The 21,541-nt window shown below is 54.9% G+C and overlaps 8 protein-coding genes across 8 annotated transcripts; 3 read left to right on the plus strand and 5 right to left on the minus strand.

The window, feature by feature from the left end:
- The first annotated feature begins 231 nt into the window (after positions 1 to 231).
- On the plus strand, positions 232 to 1,861 carry LAESUDRAFT_317470 (uncharacterized protein). The gene is made up of 4 exons (XM_040901987.1): positions 232 to 244; positions 298 to 564; positions 635 to 1,213; positions 1,271 to 1,861. Exons 2-4 carry the CDS (start codon positions 487 to 489, stop codon positions 1,694 to 1,696), a joined length of 1,083 nt encoding a protein of 360 aa, XP_040761639.1. The 5' UTR covers positions 232 to 244; positions 298 to 486; the 3' UTR covers positions 1,697 to 1,861.
- A 21-nt stretch (positions 1,862 to 1,882) lies between these two features.
- On the minus strand, positions 1,883 to 4,780 carry LAESUDRAFT_728587 (uncharacterized protein). The gene is made up of 5 exons (XM_040909469.1): positions 4,500 to 4,780; positions 2,766 to 3,284; positions 2,481 to 2,708; positions 2,380 to 2,418; positions 1,883 to 2,325 (listed from the first exon to the last, which is right to left on the minus strand). Exons 1-5 carry the CDS (start codon positions 4,611 to 4,613, stop codon positions 1,996 to 1,998), a joined length of 1,230 nt encoding a protein of 409 aa, XP_040761640.1. The 5' UTR covers positions 4,614 to 4,780; the 3' UTR covers positions 1,883 to 1,995.
- Positions 4,781 to 4,987: 207 nt separating this feature from the next.
- LAESUDRAFT_683058 (uncharacterized protein) lies at positions 4,988 to 7,385 on the minus strand. The gene is made up of 4 exons (XM_040905813.1): positions 7,097 to 7,385; positions 6,528 to 7,033; positions 6,193 to 6,466; positions 4,988 to 6,140 (listed from the first exon to the last, which is right to left on the minus strand). The coding sequence occupies exons 1-4, from the start codon at positions 7,256 to 7,258 to the stop codon at positions 5,067 to 5,069; spliced, it is 2,016 nt and encodes a 671-aa protein (XP_040761641.1). The 5' UTR covers positions 7,259 to 7,385; the 3' UTR covers positions 4,988 to 5,066.
- Positions 7,386 to 7,714: 329 nt separating this feature from the next.
- Positions 7,715 to 10,072, minus strand: LAESUDRAFT_814313 (Myo-inositol-1-phosphate synthase). The gene is made up of 4 exons (XM_040914570.1): positions 9,550 to 10,072; positions 8,288 to 9,413; positions 8,068 to 8,230; positions 7,715 to 8,006 (listed from the first exon to the last, which is right to left on the minus strand). The coding sequence occupies exons 1-4, from the start codon at positions 9,807 to 9,809 to the stop codon at positions 7,891 to 7,893; spliced, it is 1,665 nt and encodes a 554-aa protein (XP_040761642.1). The 5' UTR covers positions 9,810 to 10,072; the 3' UTR covers positions 7,715 to 7,890.
- Positions 10,073 to 11,082: 1,010 nt separating this feature from the next.
- Positions 11,083 to 12,815, plus strand: LAESUDRAFT_636516 (HAD-like protein; the record flags this gene model as incomplete). Its single annotated transcript, XM_040903456.1, has 8 exons — positions 11,083 to 11,490; positions 11,543 to 11,608; positions 11,658 to 11,774; positions 11,830 to 11,934; positions 11,989 to 12,090; positions 12,146 to 12,302; positions 12,358 to 12,548; positions 12,609 to 12,815. Coding segments are annotated over 8 exons (1,353 nt in total), but the record flags the coding sequence as incomplete, so codon positions are not given.
- A 557-nt stretch (positions 12,816 to 13,372) lies between these two features.
- On the minus strand, positions 13,373 to 15,730 carry LAESUDRAFT_317541 (uncharacterized protein). The gene is made up of 4 exons (XM_040901988.1): positions 15,350 to 15,730; positions 14,962 to 15,298; positions 14,544 to 14,915; positions 13,373 to 14,491 (listed from the first exon to the last, which is right to left on the minus strand). Exons 1-4 carry the CDS (start codon positions 15,679 to 15,681, stop codon positions 13,568 to 13,570), a joined length of 1,965 nt encoding a protein of 654 aa, XP_040761644.1. The 5' UTR covers positions 15,682 to 15,730; the 3' UTR covers positions 13,373 to 13,567.
- A 1,927-nt stretch (positions 15,731 to 17,657) lies between these two features.
- On the minus strand, positions 17,658 to 19,327 carry LAESUDRAFT_738050 (uncharacterized protein; the record flags this gene model as incomplete). The annotated part of the gene is made up of 6 exons (XM_040910848.1): positions 17,658 to 17,732; positions 17,794 to 17,982; positions 18,047 to 18,547; positions 18,614 to 18,948; positions 19,007 to 19,107; positions 19,158 to 19,327. 6 exons carry the CDS (start codon positions 19,325 to 19,327, stop codon positions 17,658 to 17,660), a joined length of 1,371 nt encoding a protein of 456 aa, XP_040761645.1.
- A 644-nt stretch (positions 19,328 to 19,971) lies between these two features.
- Positions 19,972 to 21,216, plus strand: LAESUDRAFT_703881 (Diphthine synthase). The gene is made up of 5 exons (XM_040906534.1): positions 19,972 to 20,051; positions 20,105 to 20,176; positions 20,231 to 20,355; positions 20,407 to 20,676; positions 20,732 to 21,216. The coding sequence occupies exons 1-5, from the start codon at positions 19,989 to 19,991 to the stop codon at positions 21,105 to 21,107; spliced, it is 906 nt and encodes a 301-aa protein (XP_040761646.1). The 5' UTR covers positions 19,972 to 19,988; the 3' UTR covers positions 21,108 to 21,216.
- The last annotated feature ends 325 nt before the right edge of the window (positions 21,217 to 21,541 follow it).

Raw genomic sequence — 21,541 nt, forward strand, 5'->3', positions numbered from 1 at the left:
ACAGGATCAACAGAACAATCATCAAGCATCCGCCATCAAAAGATGCGGACTCGAGTACACAGCCTCGAATCTGCGTTAGTGTGCGGAACTGCGGTAAGATTCACGCAAAGGCTGTCGCGACTCTGAAACCTGGATCAATCATGCCGGCAATCCCGCCACCACCTGCATCAGGACATGGAGCTGAGCTGCTACGTTTCGACCACAGGACACCAGTTTCCTGCACGATTCTGCTCGAACTATGTTGGTGAGTGCATGAGACTTCGTGTTTCGCAATGCAACCTGTCATAAGCTACACAGTGGTTCATGGGCCGAAAGAGCACATTATTTGACGTCTCAATCTCCTTGTCAATCAAGCGACAGCTCTATCACTTACCTTGACCTAGACTAAGTGGCTGTTCTTGCCGCGGTGGCCGTAGGTTGTCGCAAGTGGATCCATGGCAAGTTCCACCTCACACCGCCTTTTCTGATGACAGGCACAATCAGTATATGTGCGCTCCTCCGCCCCCAGGCAGTTATACGCTGCTCCTTCTCGTCCACCATCAGACTGAGCGGCCGACAGACAAGGTGCGAGCACGCTATCTTTCCATACCGAGTCCAGGGTATGCTGAACTTGAGCGATTACCGGTCTCTACAGGTGATGAACAACTGGCTTGTCGCCGTCATAGTTTCAACCGTCGTAGCGGGAGCCGCGATCGTAGTGCTCGCCGTCGCGATATCCCGTCACCGTTCCCACCAGCTGTCAAAGGCGGCGTCACAGGACGCCCTCGACAATGTAACTCACAACAAGCTGTCAGAAGCAGAGCTCGGACTCCGGCGCTCATCCACGATGGCCTCTTGGTCGCCGTCGCGAATAACTCTGCTCACATCCGAGAGCGGAAAGCGCCCTTCCCATCAAGAAGTTGTCAATCTTCCGAATCCGTCAAAGCAAGGAGAGGACGCGTCTATGCATGATCCATCGTACCCAGCCATCGGAATCCCACTCAAGCCAAATCGTCTCGAAGATTTCTCTCATGAGAAGCCGGGTTGGATACACCATGAGTCGGCCCTGAGGACAGGGACATGCGACACTCCATCTCACGATGGAGCAGAGGGCAATCGCGCGAAAGCAGCGATACGGCCATCTTTCATCTCTCGCTTCAGACCCGCTCGCCGAGAGCCCGATCGTGCCAGTGGTGCGTCTGTATCGCAGATATCCTCGGACGCACAACGCCTTGTACGTGGCTCGACCTGATCCGCATCACCAACTACTAACACAATCGTCGTCTTCAAGGCTCCTCCCCAGCCCCAACTTGAATCGACCACGATCTCGGATCCGCCCAAAACTCCCCCGGTTCCCTCCCTCATCACCATCCCAGAATTCCCCACGGCACCCTTGGCATCACAAACTCAAAAGGATAACTACGGTGACGACGAAGAGCTCGGAATCATGTCGTCGCATTTCTCCTCTCCATCCACCACGCCCACCACCCCGCGAGCGGAACACCCCAGCTGGTGGCCGGGCGTACTGCACGGCGCGTCTCCCTGGAGGTACATAGTAAGGCTCGAGCCGATGCGCTCGCCATCTTTCAACACCGTAGATCGGCCCAGATTCTCCCCACTGGCGACTCTATGCATGCCGAGCGCCTTTCACTTGACGCCCGAATATGGATATCCCAGAAGCGGCGCTGCTCCCACGTCCGCGAAACCCTCTACGTAGTCGCTTTTGAGTCACCATACAGCTCTATCGACTATCTCCTTGCCGTTGGACTTGCTGAAGACACGTTCTGTGGGCCAGTATGAAACACCCAAACGCGTCAGTCTTTGGATGATAGCAGATAAACTCTAATTCCGCTAAGCTGCATGTATTACATCGTTAGTCGTCCACTAATAACATGTTGAGGAGGTAGCGCCCTAAGGAATGGTAGGAGAAGCGAGAGAGCCACATAAATTAATACAGATGGTGATGATGCTGTGGGCACGCCGCCGGGCGCGCGATGCTTTATATCCAACAAGTCCCTAATCCTCCTCCTCCGCCGAGCTCATCATGTCATACGTATGTGTCGTGTCGAACCACCGCATATTGAGGTCCTCGACGCGGTCGACGTGGAACTCCTGCAGCGCATAGTCGCGGCACTCGTACTGTTTCTCGCCGCGCAGGTGCCGCCGCAACGAGTCCTCCCGCCCGAACCTTTTCTCGCACCGCGGACACTGGAGCCGCTTCTCCTTGTGTCGCAGCTGGTGTCGCCGGATGTCCTTCATCGAGTCTGATGTCCATGGACAACCGGGATGTGCACACTTGAACCGGCCATCCATCTTGACGGGCCGTCCGTGCTCAATGAGTGTGCCCTGCGATGGTAGTCAGCGACACTTGTACGAGTAAGATCCAACTGGATTACTCACATGACGCTCCTTGAACTTGATCCTCCTTCGCGTCATCAACTGCATGAACACCCATCGTCAACAGAACGCACTCAAGAATTAAAAAAGAGAACTCCACGCACCGGAGGCTCGTCCTCACCATCGAGCAGCTCCGTGCTGCCCTCCGGCTCCGGATACGTAGCCATCTCAAAGTTAGACCGCACAAAGATGCTTTCAGCCTCCGCATGCATGTGTTGCGGTGCATACAGCACATGAGGATCCAGCGGAGGCACAAACGCCGGAATTGCTGGCGGTCGCTCATGGCGGGGAGGATACGGCGGAGGGGTATATCGGTACGCAGGAGGCATGGGCTGCTCGTCCAAGCGTCAGTCAAGCTCTGATCGCACCGCCAGGGCACAAGCACCTACCATATCGCGCGTTCGTACCGCAGACATCCCAGGCTCCTGCTCCATCTCGGCCTCGCTATCGATGCCCGAGTCCGCCTCTGCAACGGAAGCCGGTGCCCGAGGAGGACCCGCAGGTGAATACGACGGATGCGATGGCGGGATCCGCGTGCCTCGGTCCTTGCCTAACGCGACCAGCGCTTCCGCGACATCCTCGGACACGTCGCGACTGTCGCATTCCATGCCGTCGGGCTCCGACATTGCGTCCGAGCAGTCGTTGTCGACGTCGGCACCCTCACCCTCGCCTTCAAGCCCGCCGTCCACCACCTCCTCCTCGTCCAGTTCGGACGGCGTCAGCGGTGATGGTGAACGCGAATACTGCGGCTCGCTCGACGACGCTGCTGGAAGTGTACTCGCGCTTGTACTCGCGCTGGTGGCCGGAGTTGCGCTCGAACTGATGGGCGTGTGCGACCGTGGCCGCTGCAAGATCTTGTCGATCTCATTCTCGAACCGCCAATTTTCGGGTCCGGCGGGCGAGATGGTCTGCGAAGTGCAATGTCAGCGGTCGTTCTAATGCGATTGGCCCGATGAAGCGGAAATTAGACAGAACACAAACGTAGTCGTTTCGAAGAGTGAGAAAAACAGTCCGCTCAATTGAATCAGTCGTAAATGTCAAGGGTTCCTGGTGACGCAAGCACGGAGGCGGAGCTACCATTCTGCTGGGATGCAAATATGAAGGAAGCTGAGAAGACATTGCGGCTAGTGGCTTCGAAAAGCGCATATCGCCGGGATGGCCGTCTTATATAGCCCGAACCCACGGCCATGCAACAGATTGTGCGTCAAAGGGCCACCGTGGAGGCTTTGGCCTCGAACAAAGCATAATGGTGTCAAGATCTGACATGTATGCAGCTACATGAGGAGCCGCTGCTCCTCCACGTTCTATGACCCCTTAACAACGGTAGATATATCCCCGCACTGATTCGGTGTTTCAACCCATACCCCGCGCTAAGGATATTTAAATGTCCTCTCCACTAGCTGGGAGTCAAGTGGTCAAGCGTGCCATCGGCACACCGAACAGCACGGTTGCATGCTTCCTGCCGCGCCTATGTTTGAGAGCCACAACAAAGGGTGGCCTAAAACTGATTTGAGTAGCGATCTCGACGCAGCGGCGCCGCAAATTAGTCTCTCATCGCCGCTATGAGACAGCGTGCCAACCTTGTGCGGACGAGTAGAACACCGCGCAGTCTTCGCTGTGGCTTTTCTTTGTCCGCAAATTGTGATGTATGGGAATCAATGCCGCACGGCGACACGGGCGCCGGGACGTAGGGCACTCTGGCCACAATGCCACGAGGTCCGGAACATCCTGTGGTACGCTCGGCAATTTCCGATGCCTGGGGCCACCGGACAGGCCACACCGTATTGACATTGTGGCGCACGTAGCCGGATGCGCTGATTGCTTGCGGGCAATGCATGCGCAGTAACCAAGGACATTCATGGATATGTGGGATGGCTGTACGGATCCCAGCACCAAGCGTCTGCCGCGTAATTGACTCGAACGTCGCGAGCATGCGTGCGCCACGGTACGGCCCATGGCAGTAACTGCGCATAAACAAACGCAACGACAGCGGCCGAGACGATGTCGTTGGGCAGCCACATTCTGCCTGGCTGTGTCAGACAACACGCCTGGTGGCCGGGCGACTGGAAAGGCGGTACACGGACGTTCCAACACATCAAAAGGGAGCACGACGCGGTACTCACCAGCTTGGAGTGCAGCACTGGTCGCTGGCAGAATATGGAGATGGAGCCAAATGCGGGCGGACGCATCGCGGCGTACATGCGCAGGTCCTCTGCGCTCTTCGCCGTCGCTCTCATGTCGCTGTGGCCAGATCGACCGGATCTATGGGCGGGGTGGTCGAGCTGTAGCAGCGGGCTGCGTGGTGGCGGGTGTGGGGATTAGCTGGGAGTGCGAGGACGAGGGGAGCGTCCACTCGCCTGAAACTCTGGTGCATCGGGCGAGGGTGCGAGATGGGAGTTGGCGTTGAAGGGGGGCCCTGTGGCCCAGCTGATACCAAAATGATAGAATGATCAACCGGTGTGGCCAAGCGCCGGCGTCACATGGCAGGGCCACCACTGCGGCCAGCCTCATGGGGGCCGTGTGGCGTGCCCATCACTTTTCGGACCCATGCGAATCAGGCCAGCGTGCGCGGAGGAGATGGTGGTACTTGTGACGCGCCAAACGTAATGATACCACGCCATTTGATAACCGTCAGTCCAAGTATGTACAACGATTGCGCATTACTTCAAACAGAATCCTCGTCAAGTCGACTACTCATAGTACATAGTAAATATCTTACCCTCCCGGACGGATATAATCACCGCGCCTTGCGACTCGTCAATGTTGATCGTCTCCACCTCGTCCAGGTCCAGCTCGTCCGGTATCTCAAGTGTCCTTACGACACCTTCCAATTCCTTTTCCGACTTCTTCTCCCATGCACCGCCAGCCGTAAGCGACCCATCACGGTCCGTCGCGATAGGCGGGAAGGACACGAAGCGCAGGCGCTTCGCGTCATCCACCTCATCTCCGTCGACGTATTCGATCCACACGGCGTGACCAAAGTCCACGGCCATCAGCGGCCGCGCGCGCTCCGCCTGCCCGCTTCCATCCTCCGCATCATCCTCGATCTCGTCCAGCACGCACACAACTTCGAACGGCTGCCTCACGTACCATAGTTTCATCCAGTCCGGATCATCGTGCCGCCCGCTGTCAGCGTTATCACTGGCTGTGTCATCACTCAATGTCGACGAGGAGCCGCTCTCTAGAGAACGGCTCCGACGCGGGACACCATCGCGGCTGCTCTGCACCTCTTCGCGAGACCTCCCAGCATAAGCATCATATAGCGGGACCTTGAAGTAGTGCTGCGCAAGCACGTATCGCGTTCGGTGCGACTCTGTATCGTGGTATGCGAGCAACACAACTGTGCAACTGAGTCGGGGGATAGAGGAAAGCGTTGGCCACCACTGTCGAACAAAGTGTGCACTCTCGGGGTACCATTCAGAGTAGGGAAACGGGTTAGGGTTTTGCGAGGAGGTACCAGATGTATGTGGACGGGTGTTGTCGACGGCTTGAACCACCTGTGTCTCTTCGCCGTTTTCTGCTGCCGCCTCGGATAGAGAAGAATCGAGTGGCTGGGCGGGGAAAATGAAGCCGGAGGTCATGGACACGTGAGGACTCAACCGGGTTGATATCGAAGGGACAGAGAAGGGATCCGTGGGCAGAGCTCTGCAGTACTGCCGGAGGACTGAGATGGGATAGAAATATTGGTGGGCATGGTCGCTGTCCTCCGAGTGGATGACGATGTCCTGGTTGTACAGAATGCATGACCAGTTTGACAATACGGACTGCTGCTAGGTCAGACGTGGCAGCCATAGTAAATGTTCAACCTCTACTCACATATTCGATACCAGTGTCGATGAAGACGTATTCCTTCTTCTCCCAATCAAGCAACGCATACAGTCCAATAGTGTTTGATGACGACATCCAAACGAACGCAGACAGCAGCCTCGTGGGCGGATCGAGCAGGAAGACGTTCATGACCACCCCGATCGTCTTGAACATGGCAAGCCTCGAAAACTCAGGCGTCGGAAGCTCCTCCGCATCTCCTCCGCCATCCGCCTCGGGAAACTTAAGCTGCATCAGCACGAACTCCATCAACCGGTCGTCGTACCTAAGACGCAGCAATCCATCAGCCACACAACCCACGCACACACTACAATCCCATCGCTCACGGTCTGCGCAGCACCTTAGCCATCGTAAAGAACACCGTGCGCACATCAAACTCGACGCGGCACTTCCACAGCTCCCAGCGCTCATGCGGGTCCCACTCCGCCAGACACACGTCGCGCTGCACGTCCCAGCAAACAACCTTGCCCGTCTTCGTCGCACACAGGCTGTAGCTCGACGTAATCGGCGAGAGCCAGTCGACCTCCTCGCCGGGCGGCGCGCGGATGACGCGGTACCAACTACGCTCCCAGTCGTCGGGCGGAACCGCGTACGGGTTCGCATACGCCTGGTGTGCCGCCGTCGACGCCCGCGACGGCCTCGGCGCGCGAGTCTGCCATGCCTGCTCGAGCCGGATCGCCTTCGTCACCGCGCACACGAGCTGCTCCGTCGTGAGGTCTGAGAGTCGCTGGAAACCTGATAGCGGCAGTGGTCGGCAGCGCTGGAGCAGCGACACGGCCAGGTTGCGGTACACGGGCCTGCTGTTGGCGAAGTCGTGCAGCGCCTTGCAGGTCTGAAGGGAAGGCGGCGGTCGGGACGTGGCAATGAACTACGTAGTAGGCGATAGCGGACTCACAAGCTGTACTGCGTAGATCTCCCGAAAGTCCAAATACTGAGCGATGTTGAGCAACAAGTCATATGGAAGTGAATGCAGCCCCGTTCCGTTCCTGGAGTCGGCTTGCTTGCGAGCGAGGACGGGAGTAGAAGCTACAGGCTGGGGTTCACTCAAAGACGGCATGATGATGAGATGCGCAGTAGTCGATTAGGATGTGATGACCTTCTGTCACGACCCAAAGGGCTCAAGGATTCAATGGGATGGTGAGAGGCAGGTGCGTCGAACAAGACCTCGTGAGTGCGTAAATTTGAGGGCGAGAGAAGGAGGCAAAATGGGAAGTCTCGCACTAGAAGAAGATGCGCACGTGATGACCCCAGTATAGCGTTTTCACTGGAAAGTAAAATGAGTACCGATTCCCAAGTACTGCGCCTTTCCCAACTTCATTCACCTTGATGGGAGGGCAAACGACTCTCCTGCAACGGGAATTGGTACGTGTAGATGAGCTCGGAGGAGTCCGTCCATCCCCACGTTGGCGCCACGCCGCAACTTCACACCGAGGAATTATGACGACTTGCTATTAGTTTGCGTTCCGTGAGTACTGCCGCCATCAGCTAGACTATCGGACTCATCAACGTTCAACGCAGCCAAAAACGTTTGACACATGTCGATTAAATAGCAGTCATGATATGTACATTGGCACCAAGCAAGCATTGTCCACCAGATGAATGGCAGAAACGGCAGTCATTCTGTCTACGCAGATTTGTTGAAAATTCGCACGCAGTGTTCTATATCTCTTCACACACATCACCACCAGCTTACCACACGCGCGTCTCAAGCAACAGGTCGCTAGAACCCTCAAGGCCAATGCACGCCTTGAGGAACGCCTCGAGCGCATTGCGCTGCCTGTTCAGGCTATTGACGACGTCCGTGCCTGAGAGGAAAAACATAAATATCAGCATCAGCACAGACTGGTCATAAAGGTTCGGACGTACCAGGCTTGACGAGCGGGGCCTTGAGCATGTACGACAACAGCGAGAGGATCGGATACAGCGGCGTGAATTCGGCTTTGGCAGTGACATCGCGGTACCTAACGCGCGTCAGTAGCTCCGTGAGGATCGTCAGGTCGAGGATGAGGGGCGTCGCCAGGAGCGAATCCTAACGACGAGCAAGCATCAGCAAACAACTCCTCAGAATCGCAACCACGCAACGTACCTCGCACTCGTTGAAGATGTTAATCGTCGAGCGACCGCCACAGAAGATCTCAGAGTAGTACTCGTCGATCGCGCGCTTCGAGTCCCCGACCGCAGGCACATACTTGATGACAACGATGTGGTCCGGATGCTCTCCCTTGGCCGCCTTTGTGCCCTTCGCTGCACCCTCTTCAGGACGCTTGAACAGCAACGCGTTCGCGTGGACCATGTCATCGACGACGCTGCTCTTGCTGATCTCCTTGCTCTTGAACTGCGGCTCAGCAGACAAGTTGTGCCCGTCGTTGTTCCCGAGATGGTTGTACGACGCGATCGAGAGCGGCTTGATGCCCGCGTTCACGAGGAACTCGGCCAAGACCGACTTGAGCTTCGTCTGGCCCGACTTGAGGTCGTCGCCGCCGATGAACGACTTTTCGCGTTCCGCGAGCTCGATCACGCCCGGGACGAACGTGTTCTGCGGTGCGCCATTCACGAACGGCTCGCCCTCCAGGATCGCCGCGACGGCGAACAGCGTCGACGGCGACACCTCCGGGTGCGAGTGCTTGATCGCCGCGAGGAGGTGGTCCGCGGTGTCGTTCACGCCGGGGATGATGTCGCTGTAGCGCTCCGTGTTCGCCGTCCAAAACACGATGACGCGGTCGAGCGCGTTCTGCTCCTTGAAGCGCCGGATGTCCGCCCGAATGTGCTCGAGGTGGGCTTGCTTGTCCGTGCCGGGCAGGACGTTGTCCGCGCGCGCCTCCTGGTTCGCGGCGATGAAGTCGGGGTAGTAGATCGACGGGAGCGGCTTGCCGAGCGCAGCCATGTGCGGCACGACCTGGCGTTGGAGGTCCCAGTCGAGCACCTGGGCGCGCTTCATGGCCTCGTCCAGGCGTGCGCCGGAGATGTCCCAGCCGCCGAGGACGAGGTCGTTCGGATGCACCATCGGCAGGACGTCGGAGACGGGGACGTGAATGTCCTTGCCGGTGGCGGGGTCCATGCCCAAGCGGAATGTAGAGGCGCGGAGGAGGGAACCGATATAGTTGGGCTGCTGGATGCCGGATTTGGTGTGCCAGACGATGTTGTGGCGGTTAGCGAGGATCGTAGCGGACAGGGTGGAGCCGTTGTTTCCGCCCCAGCCGATCATCATCAATCTGCATCCAGGAAACGCGTAAGCAGCAGTTCACACAACATTCAAGCAATACAGTAGAATAAAGACAGGAGTACAACACGACTGGACGCGGAGAGACCAAAAGACGACGTGAACTGTTGAGGGACAAATGTACTCACCCAGTCTTGGAGACCTTTCTCGCAGTCTGGAACTCATACTCCTTCACAGTAGGAGTGACCGTGTATTGTCCATCCTTGACAGCGACCTGAGCGTCACGATTGATGAACTTGGACGTGATGTACTGGTCGCTGTAGGAGGTCTGCTCGGACTGCACTATGATGGGGTAGGGACGGCGAGCGGCGGTTGGGTGTATGGGGAGGACCGACTCGAGCTCAGACTCGGGCGTGTTCAAGCCGGAAGAGTTCGTAGCGGGTGCCATCTTGTTTCGATGAGGTTTAGTTTACTGAATATGACAGGGTGAAAAAACTGGTTTTAATGGTGATATAGTCCGTCGCCGCAGGTGTGCTTGGTGCCTCTATGGGGGTTGTGGGGGCTCCCTAACTGGTTAGAGAACATGCAAGATAGCCTGTAAAAGACCGGGGAGCAGGTGGTCGACGTTGACCGGCGATGTGTATCGAGTTGGGGGACGAAAGACAAGATACGTGGCTTTATATGCACCCAGGAGGGGGTCCTCGTGCGTGGTAATAGAAGCGGAAGAAAAGCAACCGGAACAGCAACGGGCGGGTTGGACCGACATTTTACGCGTTTCAGGGTCATCGATAGCGAAATTTAGGATGACGTTTACGTCGGGCGGGGCAGGAACATCCAGCGGGTCACTCGACAAGTACAGCAACGATGTTCATTTTTATGTACTATACGCTTAACGAAAGGGAAATACCCTTGAAGACAGCACGGCTCATAGACACAATCACAGGCAGCTTAACGGATGCCGACGAAGTAAGCGAATAAGCGAATACAGACTCCTCTCACATTTGCACGCGTTCGATGGGCGCAAACAGCCATATATAAGTCCCCTCGATAGCTTCCCGACGGAAAAATGCATCTGAAGAGTCGGCGGCAAAATGAAGGTGCCCTTTTTTTAGACGACCCAATGAACAAGCTCAATGGAGAGACGGAAAGAGCGCGCCTTACGATTCAAGGCGTCACCGAAACTCTCACCACGGATCCATGAGGCGTGAGGCGCAATGGGCGACAATGCTGTCATCACCGGATATAATCAACGACCCGCCTTATATTCAGTTCAGCGAATCGACAAGGCAATGCTTAGGCGCGAGCGCTGAGCGCTGAGCACCGGCGGCCGCGAAGGTGTTGCGTTGCATAATCACATCGTCGGCTGTCTCGTTTGCGTATGCTTTAGAAAGTAAGACTAACATGACTGAACGCGAGGTTTCTGTACGCACGAAGTTCATGACAAGGTCGCGCTGCACGGTTGCTGTTGGAGCAGCAGCTCCAAGCGTGTAGGATTGAAAACCCCGTCCGGATCAAACCTTGAATTCGATGAGAGCAAGGGTGAGAGAGTTGCAAATCCAATTACCGCACAAGTAGAATCTATGCAACAAGTGCGGAGGTGAACGCGCGCTTTCGCCAAAGGACGGAGGATCAAGAATGATAACCCAATTAGGGTTATCAGGCGAAATCCTTTCCTTCTCGTCCCTATTGGGCTCTGCATCTTCTCTGTGCATACCTCTCACAAAATGCTGGCTGCCCGGCTCGCCAGGTCTGTCTCTAGAAGGCGCGTGGCTACGCATTCCATCCGCTACCTGGCCACCAGCCCCCTTCCACCACCTCCACCATCTTCTCCGCCGAAAAACCCGCCTCTCAAAGATGTTCCTCCTCCGCCCCCGCCTTCGAAGCCTCAGCAGCCTCTGTCTCCTTCATCGCTACCAAGCCTAGACTTCTCGCCCGAGGTGGAGGGAGAGCGGCAGCGCGAGCAGACGGGTGCGCGCTCATCAAAGGGTTCATTATCGAGCTCAGAACGACGGAGGCGCAATATGGTTAGGGCCGCGATGGGCGTGCTGCTGGTTGGCGCAGCTGTAGAAGCGTGGGTGATGGGGAATGATTGGGAGGAGGAAGAGTTGAAGGCGAAAAAGATTGTACGTGTAGCGTCGTCGATCGGAGGCCCAGCTAAGTTTATACGCGTATGCGGGCTAGAAACGCGAGGATGTGCCTACAACACGATGGGGTCGCACGAAGGCAAGGTTCACGAGCCTGTTTGATGTGAGCCTGCATATCCTGTGTCATTTGTCTCTCACCGACTGGCGTCCAGTTCTTCACTGAGCCGTTGTGGCCAGAGTTACTCCCTCCTCCACATCCTGCTATTCCTCAAAAGCCATACACGCTGCTTGTGTCTGTCGACGATCTCCTCGTAACGTCTACGTGGGATGTACGTCGTGCGCACATGCGTCTTTCCGCTCTAAGCTGATCCCTTTTGATTGTAGCGACAACACGGCTGGCGGACTGCAAAACGACCCGGAGTGGACTACTTCCTTGGCTATCTATCGCAATTTTTCGAGATCGTCATATTTACAACGCAATATAATTATGTAGGCTCTTTCATCCAGTCAGTGTCTCGCGGAACTTGCTGATGCACAGTGCAGACTGCCGCTCCAATAGTAGACAAGTTAGACCCCTATCAATTCTTCGTCTCATACAGGCTCTACCGAGACGCATGTCGATCGGTCAAGGGCACTCCTGTTAAGGTGATCATATGCATGACCGCTAGCACGCGTCGTACAATTGCTGAATTTCTGCCAGGATCTCACATATCTGAACCGAGATCTGTCCAAGGTTGTCGTGCTTGACGTCCACCCCGAGCACGTCTCCGCGCAGCCCGATAATGCGATCATCCTGCCCAAGTGGACGGGCGATCCGAAGGATAGGGGGCTGGTCGCGATGATTCCGTTCCTTGAATGTGCGCCGTCTCTGTCCCTCTTTTCTACTTCACATTTTAACCGTCATCGTCATAGCGATCGGCATCTTCAAGCCAGCGGATGTGCGGCCGATCCTGGAGGCATATCGAGGGAAGGACATCCCGATCGAGTACGCGAAGAAAGAGGCAGAGATGAAGCGCAAGCATGTCGAGGACTGGGAGCACAAGAAGCGAGGCCTCTCGACAGAAACCTTCACTCTCAGCGGGCTATTTGGCGGATCGAGCCGGGTACGCCGTCCACTCTCTCCGTCTTCCCTTGCATTCTGGAGCTAACAACTCTCACTTCAGGCGAACGCATCCCCGATCCCGCCCACATACCTCGAACTGAAGCGTCGTGAGGCGCAATTGCAGTACAAGGAAGAGCAGGCGTACATCGAGGCGAACAAGGAGACGTTCGAGCGGCTCATCAAGGAGGACCAGGAGGCGCAGATGCGCCAGATGTCCGGCAGCACGATATGGAGCGCGGCACAGACGATGTTCGGCCTGCCTCCGCCGCAGGAGGAGGGCGACGCGGGTAAGGGGCCTGAAGTACCTGCTTCGAGCGGCAGCACGTAGAGCAGATGCATCACTGTATTTGGTGTAGCTGCTATGCAGCTGTGTCGATGGTATCCCCTACTCAATGTCGCGGCATGTGCCTGAACTCGGCTGGCACTCCCTTAGCCGGCTATGACACGGACGTGTTGCTTTTTCGCGATGTCGTTGTACCGTTGACGGCATACTGTTGCTGACACGATCCCGAGACTTGCTGACGTCGAAGAAACGACGCCTGGCGTCGACTGAGCACAATGTACCATCCGCACAGGCGTACATTGATGTAGCGAGAGCTTTGTTCTTACAGCCTTTATGTTCCGGCCTCTTGTAAAGGAAAGAGGAACCTAGCTTCCTAGACTGACGCTGTGTTGCAAGCTGCGCCGGACTCTGACGTGTTCCAATGTCCATCCTTCTCGTGGACAAAGTAGGCTGCTGCACTAGGCAAAGGAGAGGAAAACAGGATGTGTATGTGAGCCGCTCTAGGGAGCTGTCCCCACTCTAACGCATTTGGTCGGGATTCATGCTTCATTTGCGAATGCGAGTAGCCCGAGTGAGCATCCGGTACGATGAAGCTTATGCTCATAAAATGGCAGAGACACGAGCAGCCCACCGCATGCAGCCTCTGGAGGGTCTAGGACCTTCGCCTGCTATGGACCGCTACATACTGCTACAGACATGATACGGAGCTACGGAGTGCTACAGACAACCACAGAGAGCTACGGCAGAATTTCGCTTACTCGAAGCCCTCTGATGTTCTCGCGACCGGCAGCTGCGTTTCGTACAGGCTTTGCGTGCCGAATCTTCTTCGCTGGCGGATCAGAATCCTCTGTATGATCTTCAACGACTTCTGTTCGGCGTTGCCAAGCATCATCAAAGCTACTTTTGGGCATCCTTAGAGGGGGCAGCGAGTCCGGTGGGACTAGAGAGGCTGGCGAGGCCGGCGAGGCTGCTGACGAGGCTGACGAGGCCCGTGAGAGTGGCGGAGCCGGTGAGAGTGGCGAAGGCGGCGCGCCCCATTCACGTAGCTGCGGGCGATCTCTTGGGTCATTCGCCTTCAGCTCCTCCGCAAAAATCCTCAAGGATTCGTCACTTCCCTTGAGTCTGTCAAACAGATGCAGGATAACACATCCACATGACCAGCAGTCAGCCTTGATAGGATCGTACTCCAACCCCTTCTCGACCTCGGGGGCAATCCAGCCCGCCGTCCCGCAATAGCCGGTCACCTTCTCCCCTTCATAACGTAGACGAACCGCGACGTCGAAGTCGATGATCTTCAAGCAGAAATATCGGTCGACAAGAAGGTTGGCGGGCTTGATGTCTCTGTGCGCGAAGAGATTTTCGTGAAGATACGTAAGGCCCTCGATGAGGCCCAAACAGATTTCAACAACGTTGCCGCGAAGTTCGTCAGGAGCGAGTGCGAGATAATCCGCAAGGGAATTCGGTACTTTAGGAAGAATGGCCCATGCGCCTGCCTGGCCAGGGAACGAATCGAGCAAGGAGATGACGTGGTTAGACGCCGGTGAGAGGCGACGAATATCTGCGAGGATCTGAAGCTCGTTCGACCCCTCATCGACTTCCTTTGCAATGAATTCAGTACTCGGATCTGATGGTCGATACACAGTAAGAATATGAGACGGCATCTGACGATTAGGCGTCAGCCCAGCATATTATTGTAGCCAAGGGTTGACATACCTTGAAAAGCGGCTCCAATGCACCGCCGCTTGCATCCCAAATGACTTCCGGCTTGATCTCGTAGCCGTGCGCTCTCAGTTCTGCAGCCGCCGCCGCCGTATTTGCACCGCCGCCGCCGCCGCCGCCAGCGACATTGCTGTTACCGTTGTCTGGCTCATGTTTCCTCTTGGTTCCCCTTGTATGAACCGACTTCAGAGCAAACTTCTTGGCTTGCGTTTCGATCTTAAGTTTGAGCAGTTCAGTGTTCTCTCGCGTGTCTTCCTCTTCTTCCACACTACCATGGAGCATATGAATGTGGTTGTACAACTGACGTGCAAAGTCGACACGGCCAATTGGTGTAGTCAACTCGAAACGCCTCTCTCTCCAGTAGACCTGCGATGGCTCAGCCTGAGACCTTATGCATTATGAAAAGACATACCATCCTGTCATTCGGCCGTTGGAAAAGAGTGTAGCGTGATGCTTCACCACTGCCCCGAAGAAAATTGATAACAAGGACAAAATTTTTCGTCAGCTTGAATGCGTTCAGGAATGCGTTTGCGAAGCGGACGAAGGCAGCACCGGTCAGAAACATCCGCGCCTTATCCACTGGCCAATCAGTTCCCAGTCCGGTCGAATCAACCTCTGTAAGCTGTCGAGGTAATTTCGACTTCATGATGAGGAAATCGCTGAAAGGCTTATACGTGCGATATCTTTCTTTCACGTCTAAACCTTTGCCACCTGCAATTTCCAGGATAAGAGTGATTTGCGACTTGTTTCTATAGGGACGACAGTCATGATTGAACGCAAGTGATCAAGGCCGCACATACCTTACAGGTGTAATCCGTCCTTGTGGAATATGAAGCATGAGCCTCAGAAAGAAGATGGCATGCGCTATATCTCCCTTCAAAGCAAGAGGTCTCTTCCAAAACATTTCCCAATTTTCGGATGCAATGTCCGCGATATGCATCAGCTCGAGTCGGTCGGCTTGGCGCCATGGTTGTGTCCGATTGTTATGATGTTCATCCTCAGCCTCAGCGGTCTCCTCACCACCGGCGGCCGGCGCCCCGGATTGCTCCTCCGCAGCGTTCGAGTTTGTAAGAGACCCGAAATACGCAGCTTGGTATTGATCACCGAGTATAACCTTGAACGCCTCAAGCATCTACATCGACTTCAGATTGAAAGACAGGTGGACGATTCAAGGAAATCACGCACATCAGGGGCCACACCTGGGTTGCTATCCAACTTCTCTTCAAACTCCGCAACAAATCTTGGAACTGGGATTTCTGTGTTCGCTTTTATCTCATTCTGGGCCACGTCTATTTCCGTGTAATCGCCCCACTTTTGTACTTGGATAATGATATCTCGGTATAATTTCACAACTTCTGGGTCCTCAACAGGCGTCCCTGCGTCATGTTGAGGCCCCGTTATAGCTGTGGGAAACATGATAAGATATCAGGATGTTTGAGAACAATTCCAGGGAGAGTGGCAGCAGACACCACCGAAGATACGACGACGCGAGGTCATCTGGATGGTGGCTCACCTGGAGGACGTGCCACGAGCACAAGATGAACCAACTTCTCCTGTGGGTTCAGTATAGAAGAGATCGAGCTGACTTCATCCAATGGGGAAGTGGGGTCTGAACCCTCCACACTCGTCTTCACACGATCGACCAGGGTATTATTTGGAGCAGCGTTCAGTTCGGGAGGCTAATGCTCGGTCAGAGTGGCACCGTTGCGACGATGAGAGGGCAACTCACAGTGTACATGTCTATATCGCTGGGGACCATGTTGTGACGGTCCCACAGATGCTCCTGCTCACAGATCTTGCGACAGACTTCCGCAAAATCCAACGAGTCTTCGACGCGAATCGTGCAGACGCTACTGACGGTACCGTCTCGGAAAATGATCACGTAGCACAGCTTGAGTTCAGACATAGTTGAGGACTGAGGCGACTGGTGGTGTATAGACCTTTCAGTGACGGGCTCAGCGATGAAGTTGTAAAGCAGGAGGCGGGGAGCGATGTTTGTATCTGTATGCGTGTTGGGTGCATGGCCGTGGTGCCACAAGGTGCCACATGTACATCGAGGACTAGGAGACGCAGCTGATCATGAAGTATCGAGGAGAAGCCCTGATATTAACTACAACGCAAGGTCAGACGAAAGGTTCTGTAGATGCAGATTGAGAGATTGAGACTAGATGAACCGAATAGGACTACTTCAAATCCCTCGAAGAAGACTACTTCGAATCCCTCGCAGAAGTACAGAGCATCTCTGTATCCTGCGCGCGTTCACGACCGACTGTTCTTTGCCTAGTCTTTACAGGGAGGCGTGATTCTCGTGCAGATTAGAAAGAAAAATACTGAAACCAGTACCGTCGGACTTGCTGACGACAGAATGCTGCGAATACGGTGGGATGCTGCCTGCTACCTCAGTCCTTACTGCCGCAAGACTCTGCCGCAAGACTCTCTTCGGACTACGACAATACTTATGATTGCGTTCGTGTCCTGTCTGCCTCTCTTGCGCACTGCTTAGGCCCGAAGTACTCGTTTACAAGCAGCACATATCTGCCATTTCCGTCTGCGACGCTCGCCTCGTTAGCTGCTCAATCTTTTATCGCGTCGCCTTGGTCTCTGAGCAAAGGACACATCCAAGACGGTGGTTCTGACATCGCCTTTATCGCGGACCCGTTCGCGAACTCGTCTGGGTCTACTTCACCTATAGCTGCCTCCAGTCATCGGTCCTGCAGGCCACATACTCCTCTGGCAGCTACTCTCACGACATCGATGGTGCACAGTTCTACACGCTTTGGAACTCCGTGACTCAAACGCGTCCGGCACCTACTTCCACTCCATGCTGCTCACCTATGAGGTCGCCTTCGACACCTACTTCAACTGGGTCAAGGGAGGCAAGCTTCCCGCCGCAAGATTTAATTTATTCCTTACAGTGCGTACTGGGTCTGCAACAGAACTCAGCTTCTCATCGCCCAACCTACACTTCCTCCGAGATGGTATAAACGTCCATTGACGGGGTAATGCACTGAAGCGGGAAACATCCACTGCCTGAAAGATTCGAAGGCCGATTACGAACGAAGGAGAAACGATTTTCAACACATATACGCAAGAAGCGAGGACCAGCATTCATGAATCTTCCAGAACATCGCGGACGACTTCGAGCTCCAGTCCATCTTGCGACCTCGACTTCGTCCATTGTCGCTGCAACGAAGAGGAATATCAGTGGCTGCACAATCAATTAACGCACGGCGGCAACGCTCACGGTATACACCACTCTACCGATACCGATGATCCTCAGGCGCGAGCCCTTCCGCAGCATCATGTTCTTGGCGTGTTCAATCTCGAAGGGTATCGTGATCTCTTCTGTGCCATACCGTGTGGGCACCCAGGTTGTGTACAATCGCAGCTGCCGGAGATTATGGCCGTTGGTAGTGGCATCTTCGATTTGGCGCTGTACCACACACGAAGTTTAGTACGCAATGGCAGCAAGCATAACTGAAAGTGCGAGAGCGTACGGGATCATGACATAGAGCAACCGAGCAAGAAAGTGACTCCAGACCCGGGAATAATGTGCACAGGCACTCGATGTCCTCCAGCGTCAGCGATGCCGAGTCCGCGTTGAAATGCTTGAGAGTGTCCCTGTGCGTGTGTGCCAGATCCAAGAGGAAGTGCCGCGGCATGGTCGCATCACCGGCAGTCGAAAATGCGTTGAGCGTGAACGACACGAGCGAGGGGCGCGGGAGTAGCTGCTTGATCCACGTCCACAGGTGCTGCGGGCCCTGTACGTCAACCGAGCTCGTGCGCACTGTGAGTTCGCGCAGCGACGCAACGGGCACGTCGACGTAGCGGGATACGCCAGATCCGAAGTATTCTGTGTCCAAAAACACCAGATGCGGTAGAACCGTCAATATCTCGAGAATCGCGCTGGTTTGCGCGCCCTTGAGTCGCAGGGCCTGCATCAGTGGGAGAGATGATATCACGTGTACGAGGATCGACGCAGGCACGCCTGCGCAGCGCTGAAAACGAAAGCACACCGACGTCAGTCTCGATCTCGGTTACGCCGCCACACGAAACGCACTGACTCCGAGTTCGAGATGCGTGAGGGTTTTGCCCAGCTTCTCCGACCAGCCTTGCAGGATGCGCGGCGGACCGTCCATGACCCAGAGCGCAACCTTGTGCAGGCCTTTTAAGTGGCTGAGTTCTGCCCAGACATCCTCGCTAAGGGTGAGGTACGTGCGGATTGTAAGCTCTTTGAGGTTGTGCTGTCGAAGGATGTTAATGTACCCGAGCAGAATCTGATCGTTGTTCGCGCCGTTAGCCCTGTCGTCGCTCCAGGTGATGCCTTCGATGTTCGTGCACAGGCGTAGTGCCTCGTAACATTCCCTTAATAGCTCGGCCCCACTATAGTATATTGCACCTACGAGATTCGTCAGCATCGACCCTCCTAAACTATTTGGAGATGGTGGAAAACCCACCTGTCTCTCGTACATAGCGTACATATTTCGCATATGCTGGCTTCTGCAGGAGCGTCCGCGCAGGATGGATGATCACAGGTCGCTGACGTCCCGGGCTCAATCTGTGATACACAAGATCTATGCGGGAAATGTGCTCACTCCAAATGGTGACGGTGCCTTGATGATACGGGTATCTAGCGACCGATATAGAATTGGCGTTGCAGCTGCGTTGAAGCTCTTTGAGAGCTGCGCGCAGGTGTGAAGATCGCGTCGATCGTCCAGGTGCTCGAAGATGAGGGGCAGAATGTCGACGGGTAAGCTTCCTGCGTCGAAGAGCAACATACTTGACGGAGGCTGTGTAGGACTGCTTGCCCTTCGCTGACGTTTCATATGAGCTTGAAGAAGTAGAACGTCTTACGTGAGCAGGATTCGGGAGAGTACTATTGTAGATATACTAACTGGAGAAATCCGGAGAACGTCCTCTACTACAAAGCAGTTAACCCTCTGCCTCTTCCGTCAACATAGAGGTATAGGGTATACCTCTTTTCGAGGCGAGTGCGCCGGATCTCGGCGTTGATGATGCAACCGTGAATTCGCGCGCTCATACACGTCTGCTTGTGATTGAGTAATAGCATTATCGCGCCGCAAATGAAACCAATAAAAGACAATACATACCAAATCAAGGGTGCGGAATTGATATCCTTCTGACGCCAACCGTCGTCGACTTGACCGTGAGCTCTACTTGCTGACGAACCGTCAAGGGTAGTGCTTTTCAGCTCAAACGAGCAGTATTTGAGCAGCAAACCAAGACGTGTTGACAACTATTATCCAGTGGAATAAGTGAGGAAAATCAGCACAATTTCGTACGGAACGAATGCATCGCGTTGTGGCCGCGACCAAGCCGCGCGACGTCGCGCGGATCGCGTGACGCATCATCAAATTGACATCAATATTTGATTTGGCCACCATCAGATTCTAGCTCAGACACACCAATATCCCTCAGATGTTCTACCTCGTCGGTCTCGGCCTTTGCGATGAGAAAGACATCACTGTGCGCGGCTTGGAAGTGTGTCTATTGTCACTTGGATGTTGGAGGATATAAACTAATATCGTGTCTAGGTCGTGAAGCGGTCATCCAGGGTATACCTGGAAGCGTATACAAGTATCCTGATGGTACAGAAAGAAAGGCTTGTATGCTTTTGGAACTGCTCTTGTCGTAGACGACGCTGATCGCATCATTGAAAGGAAGCATTCTATGGGAAGGAGTTGATCCTCGCTGATCGGGATATGGTCGAGACGGAAAGTGACAAGATCCTGCGAGATGCGGACAAGGAAGATGTAGCGCTTCTCGTGGTCGGGGACCCGTTTGGGTGGGTCACATTTGTAGCTGAACTCTCTTTCCATACTGACACCGCGCATAGAGCAACCACACACACCGACATCATTCTTCGCGCTCGCTCTCTCAACATCCCAACGCGCGTGATACACAATGCGTCTATCATCAATGCCGTTGGCGCATGCGGGCTGCAGCTGTACAATTTTGGCCAGACCGTTTCTCTGGTGTTCTTCACGGAGACATGGAAGCCTGACAGCTTCTATGATCGGGTCAAGGAGAACATGGAGCACGGGTTGCACACGCTCATGTTGCTTGATATCAAAGTCAAGGAACAAAGTGAAGAAAATCTAGCCAGGTAAGCAGTAGCTCGCCCTTCTCCGTTACTGGAGAACTGATAATCCTCTATTCAGAGGAAAGAAAATATACGAGCCTCCACGCTACATGTCTATCACGCAAGCTGTCTCTCAGCTGGCAGAGATCGAGGCCGCTCGCCAAGAGGGCATCCTCCGCCTCGACGCCACGCTCGCAATCGCTCTTTCCAGAGTTGGCGGAGAAGACGAGCAGCGGATTGTCTGCGGGACACTAGCGGAGCTTCTCGACCAACCGCCGGAGGTATTTGGAGAGCCCCTACATAGCTTGGTTATCGTCGGCAAGCGCCTGCACCCACTCGAAGTGCAGTACGCAGGTGCATATGCGGTCGACCCGAAGAGTTGGCGGGACGTTGCGAGGCATGTGTATAAATGTCCTTACCCTGGTCATCGTCGACGAAAGCACTCACCGTCTTGAAACGAACACGCAGTTGACGGGCGAAGAGCTAGCGGACTGATGTCAAGCATGTATGTACGGATGTACCACCAGTACTGAATTAAGAGTCCACAAGTCGGTTGTGGCGGGGATTTGCGAAAAGAACGTATCCATGCGATTGAGGATGACCACCATCGACATAACAATGTACACCTGTATGGAGAAATTCCTACAGTGCCATTGCCTGCATGCTTCACGCATGTGTAGCCGTCGCATCCCACGCTCGGACGTTTGTATGTAAGTTCGGCCACTTGGCCACAATATTTGCCTCCGGTGATGGGTCGTCACATCTCCGTCAACATCGATATGAACCGCATGGCAATGGATGTCCACGCGAACTCCCTGGGCATGCAACTTGGGCAGGGAAGAATCCAGTGTTTCCGCGCCCTCCTCCAGCCCGCCTTCCCACGTGCAGG

The sequence above is a fragment of the Laetiporus sulphureus genome, assembly GCF_001632365.1.
Source record: "Laetiporus sulphureus 93-53 unplaced genomic scaffold LAESUscaffold_36, whole genome shotgun sequence".
Classification (NCBI taxonomy): Eukaryota; Fungi; Basidiomycota; class Agaricomycetes; order Polyporales; family Laetiporaceae; genus Laetiporus; species Laetiporus sulphureus.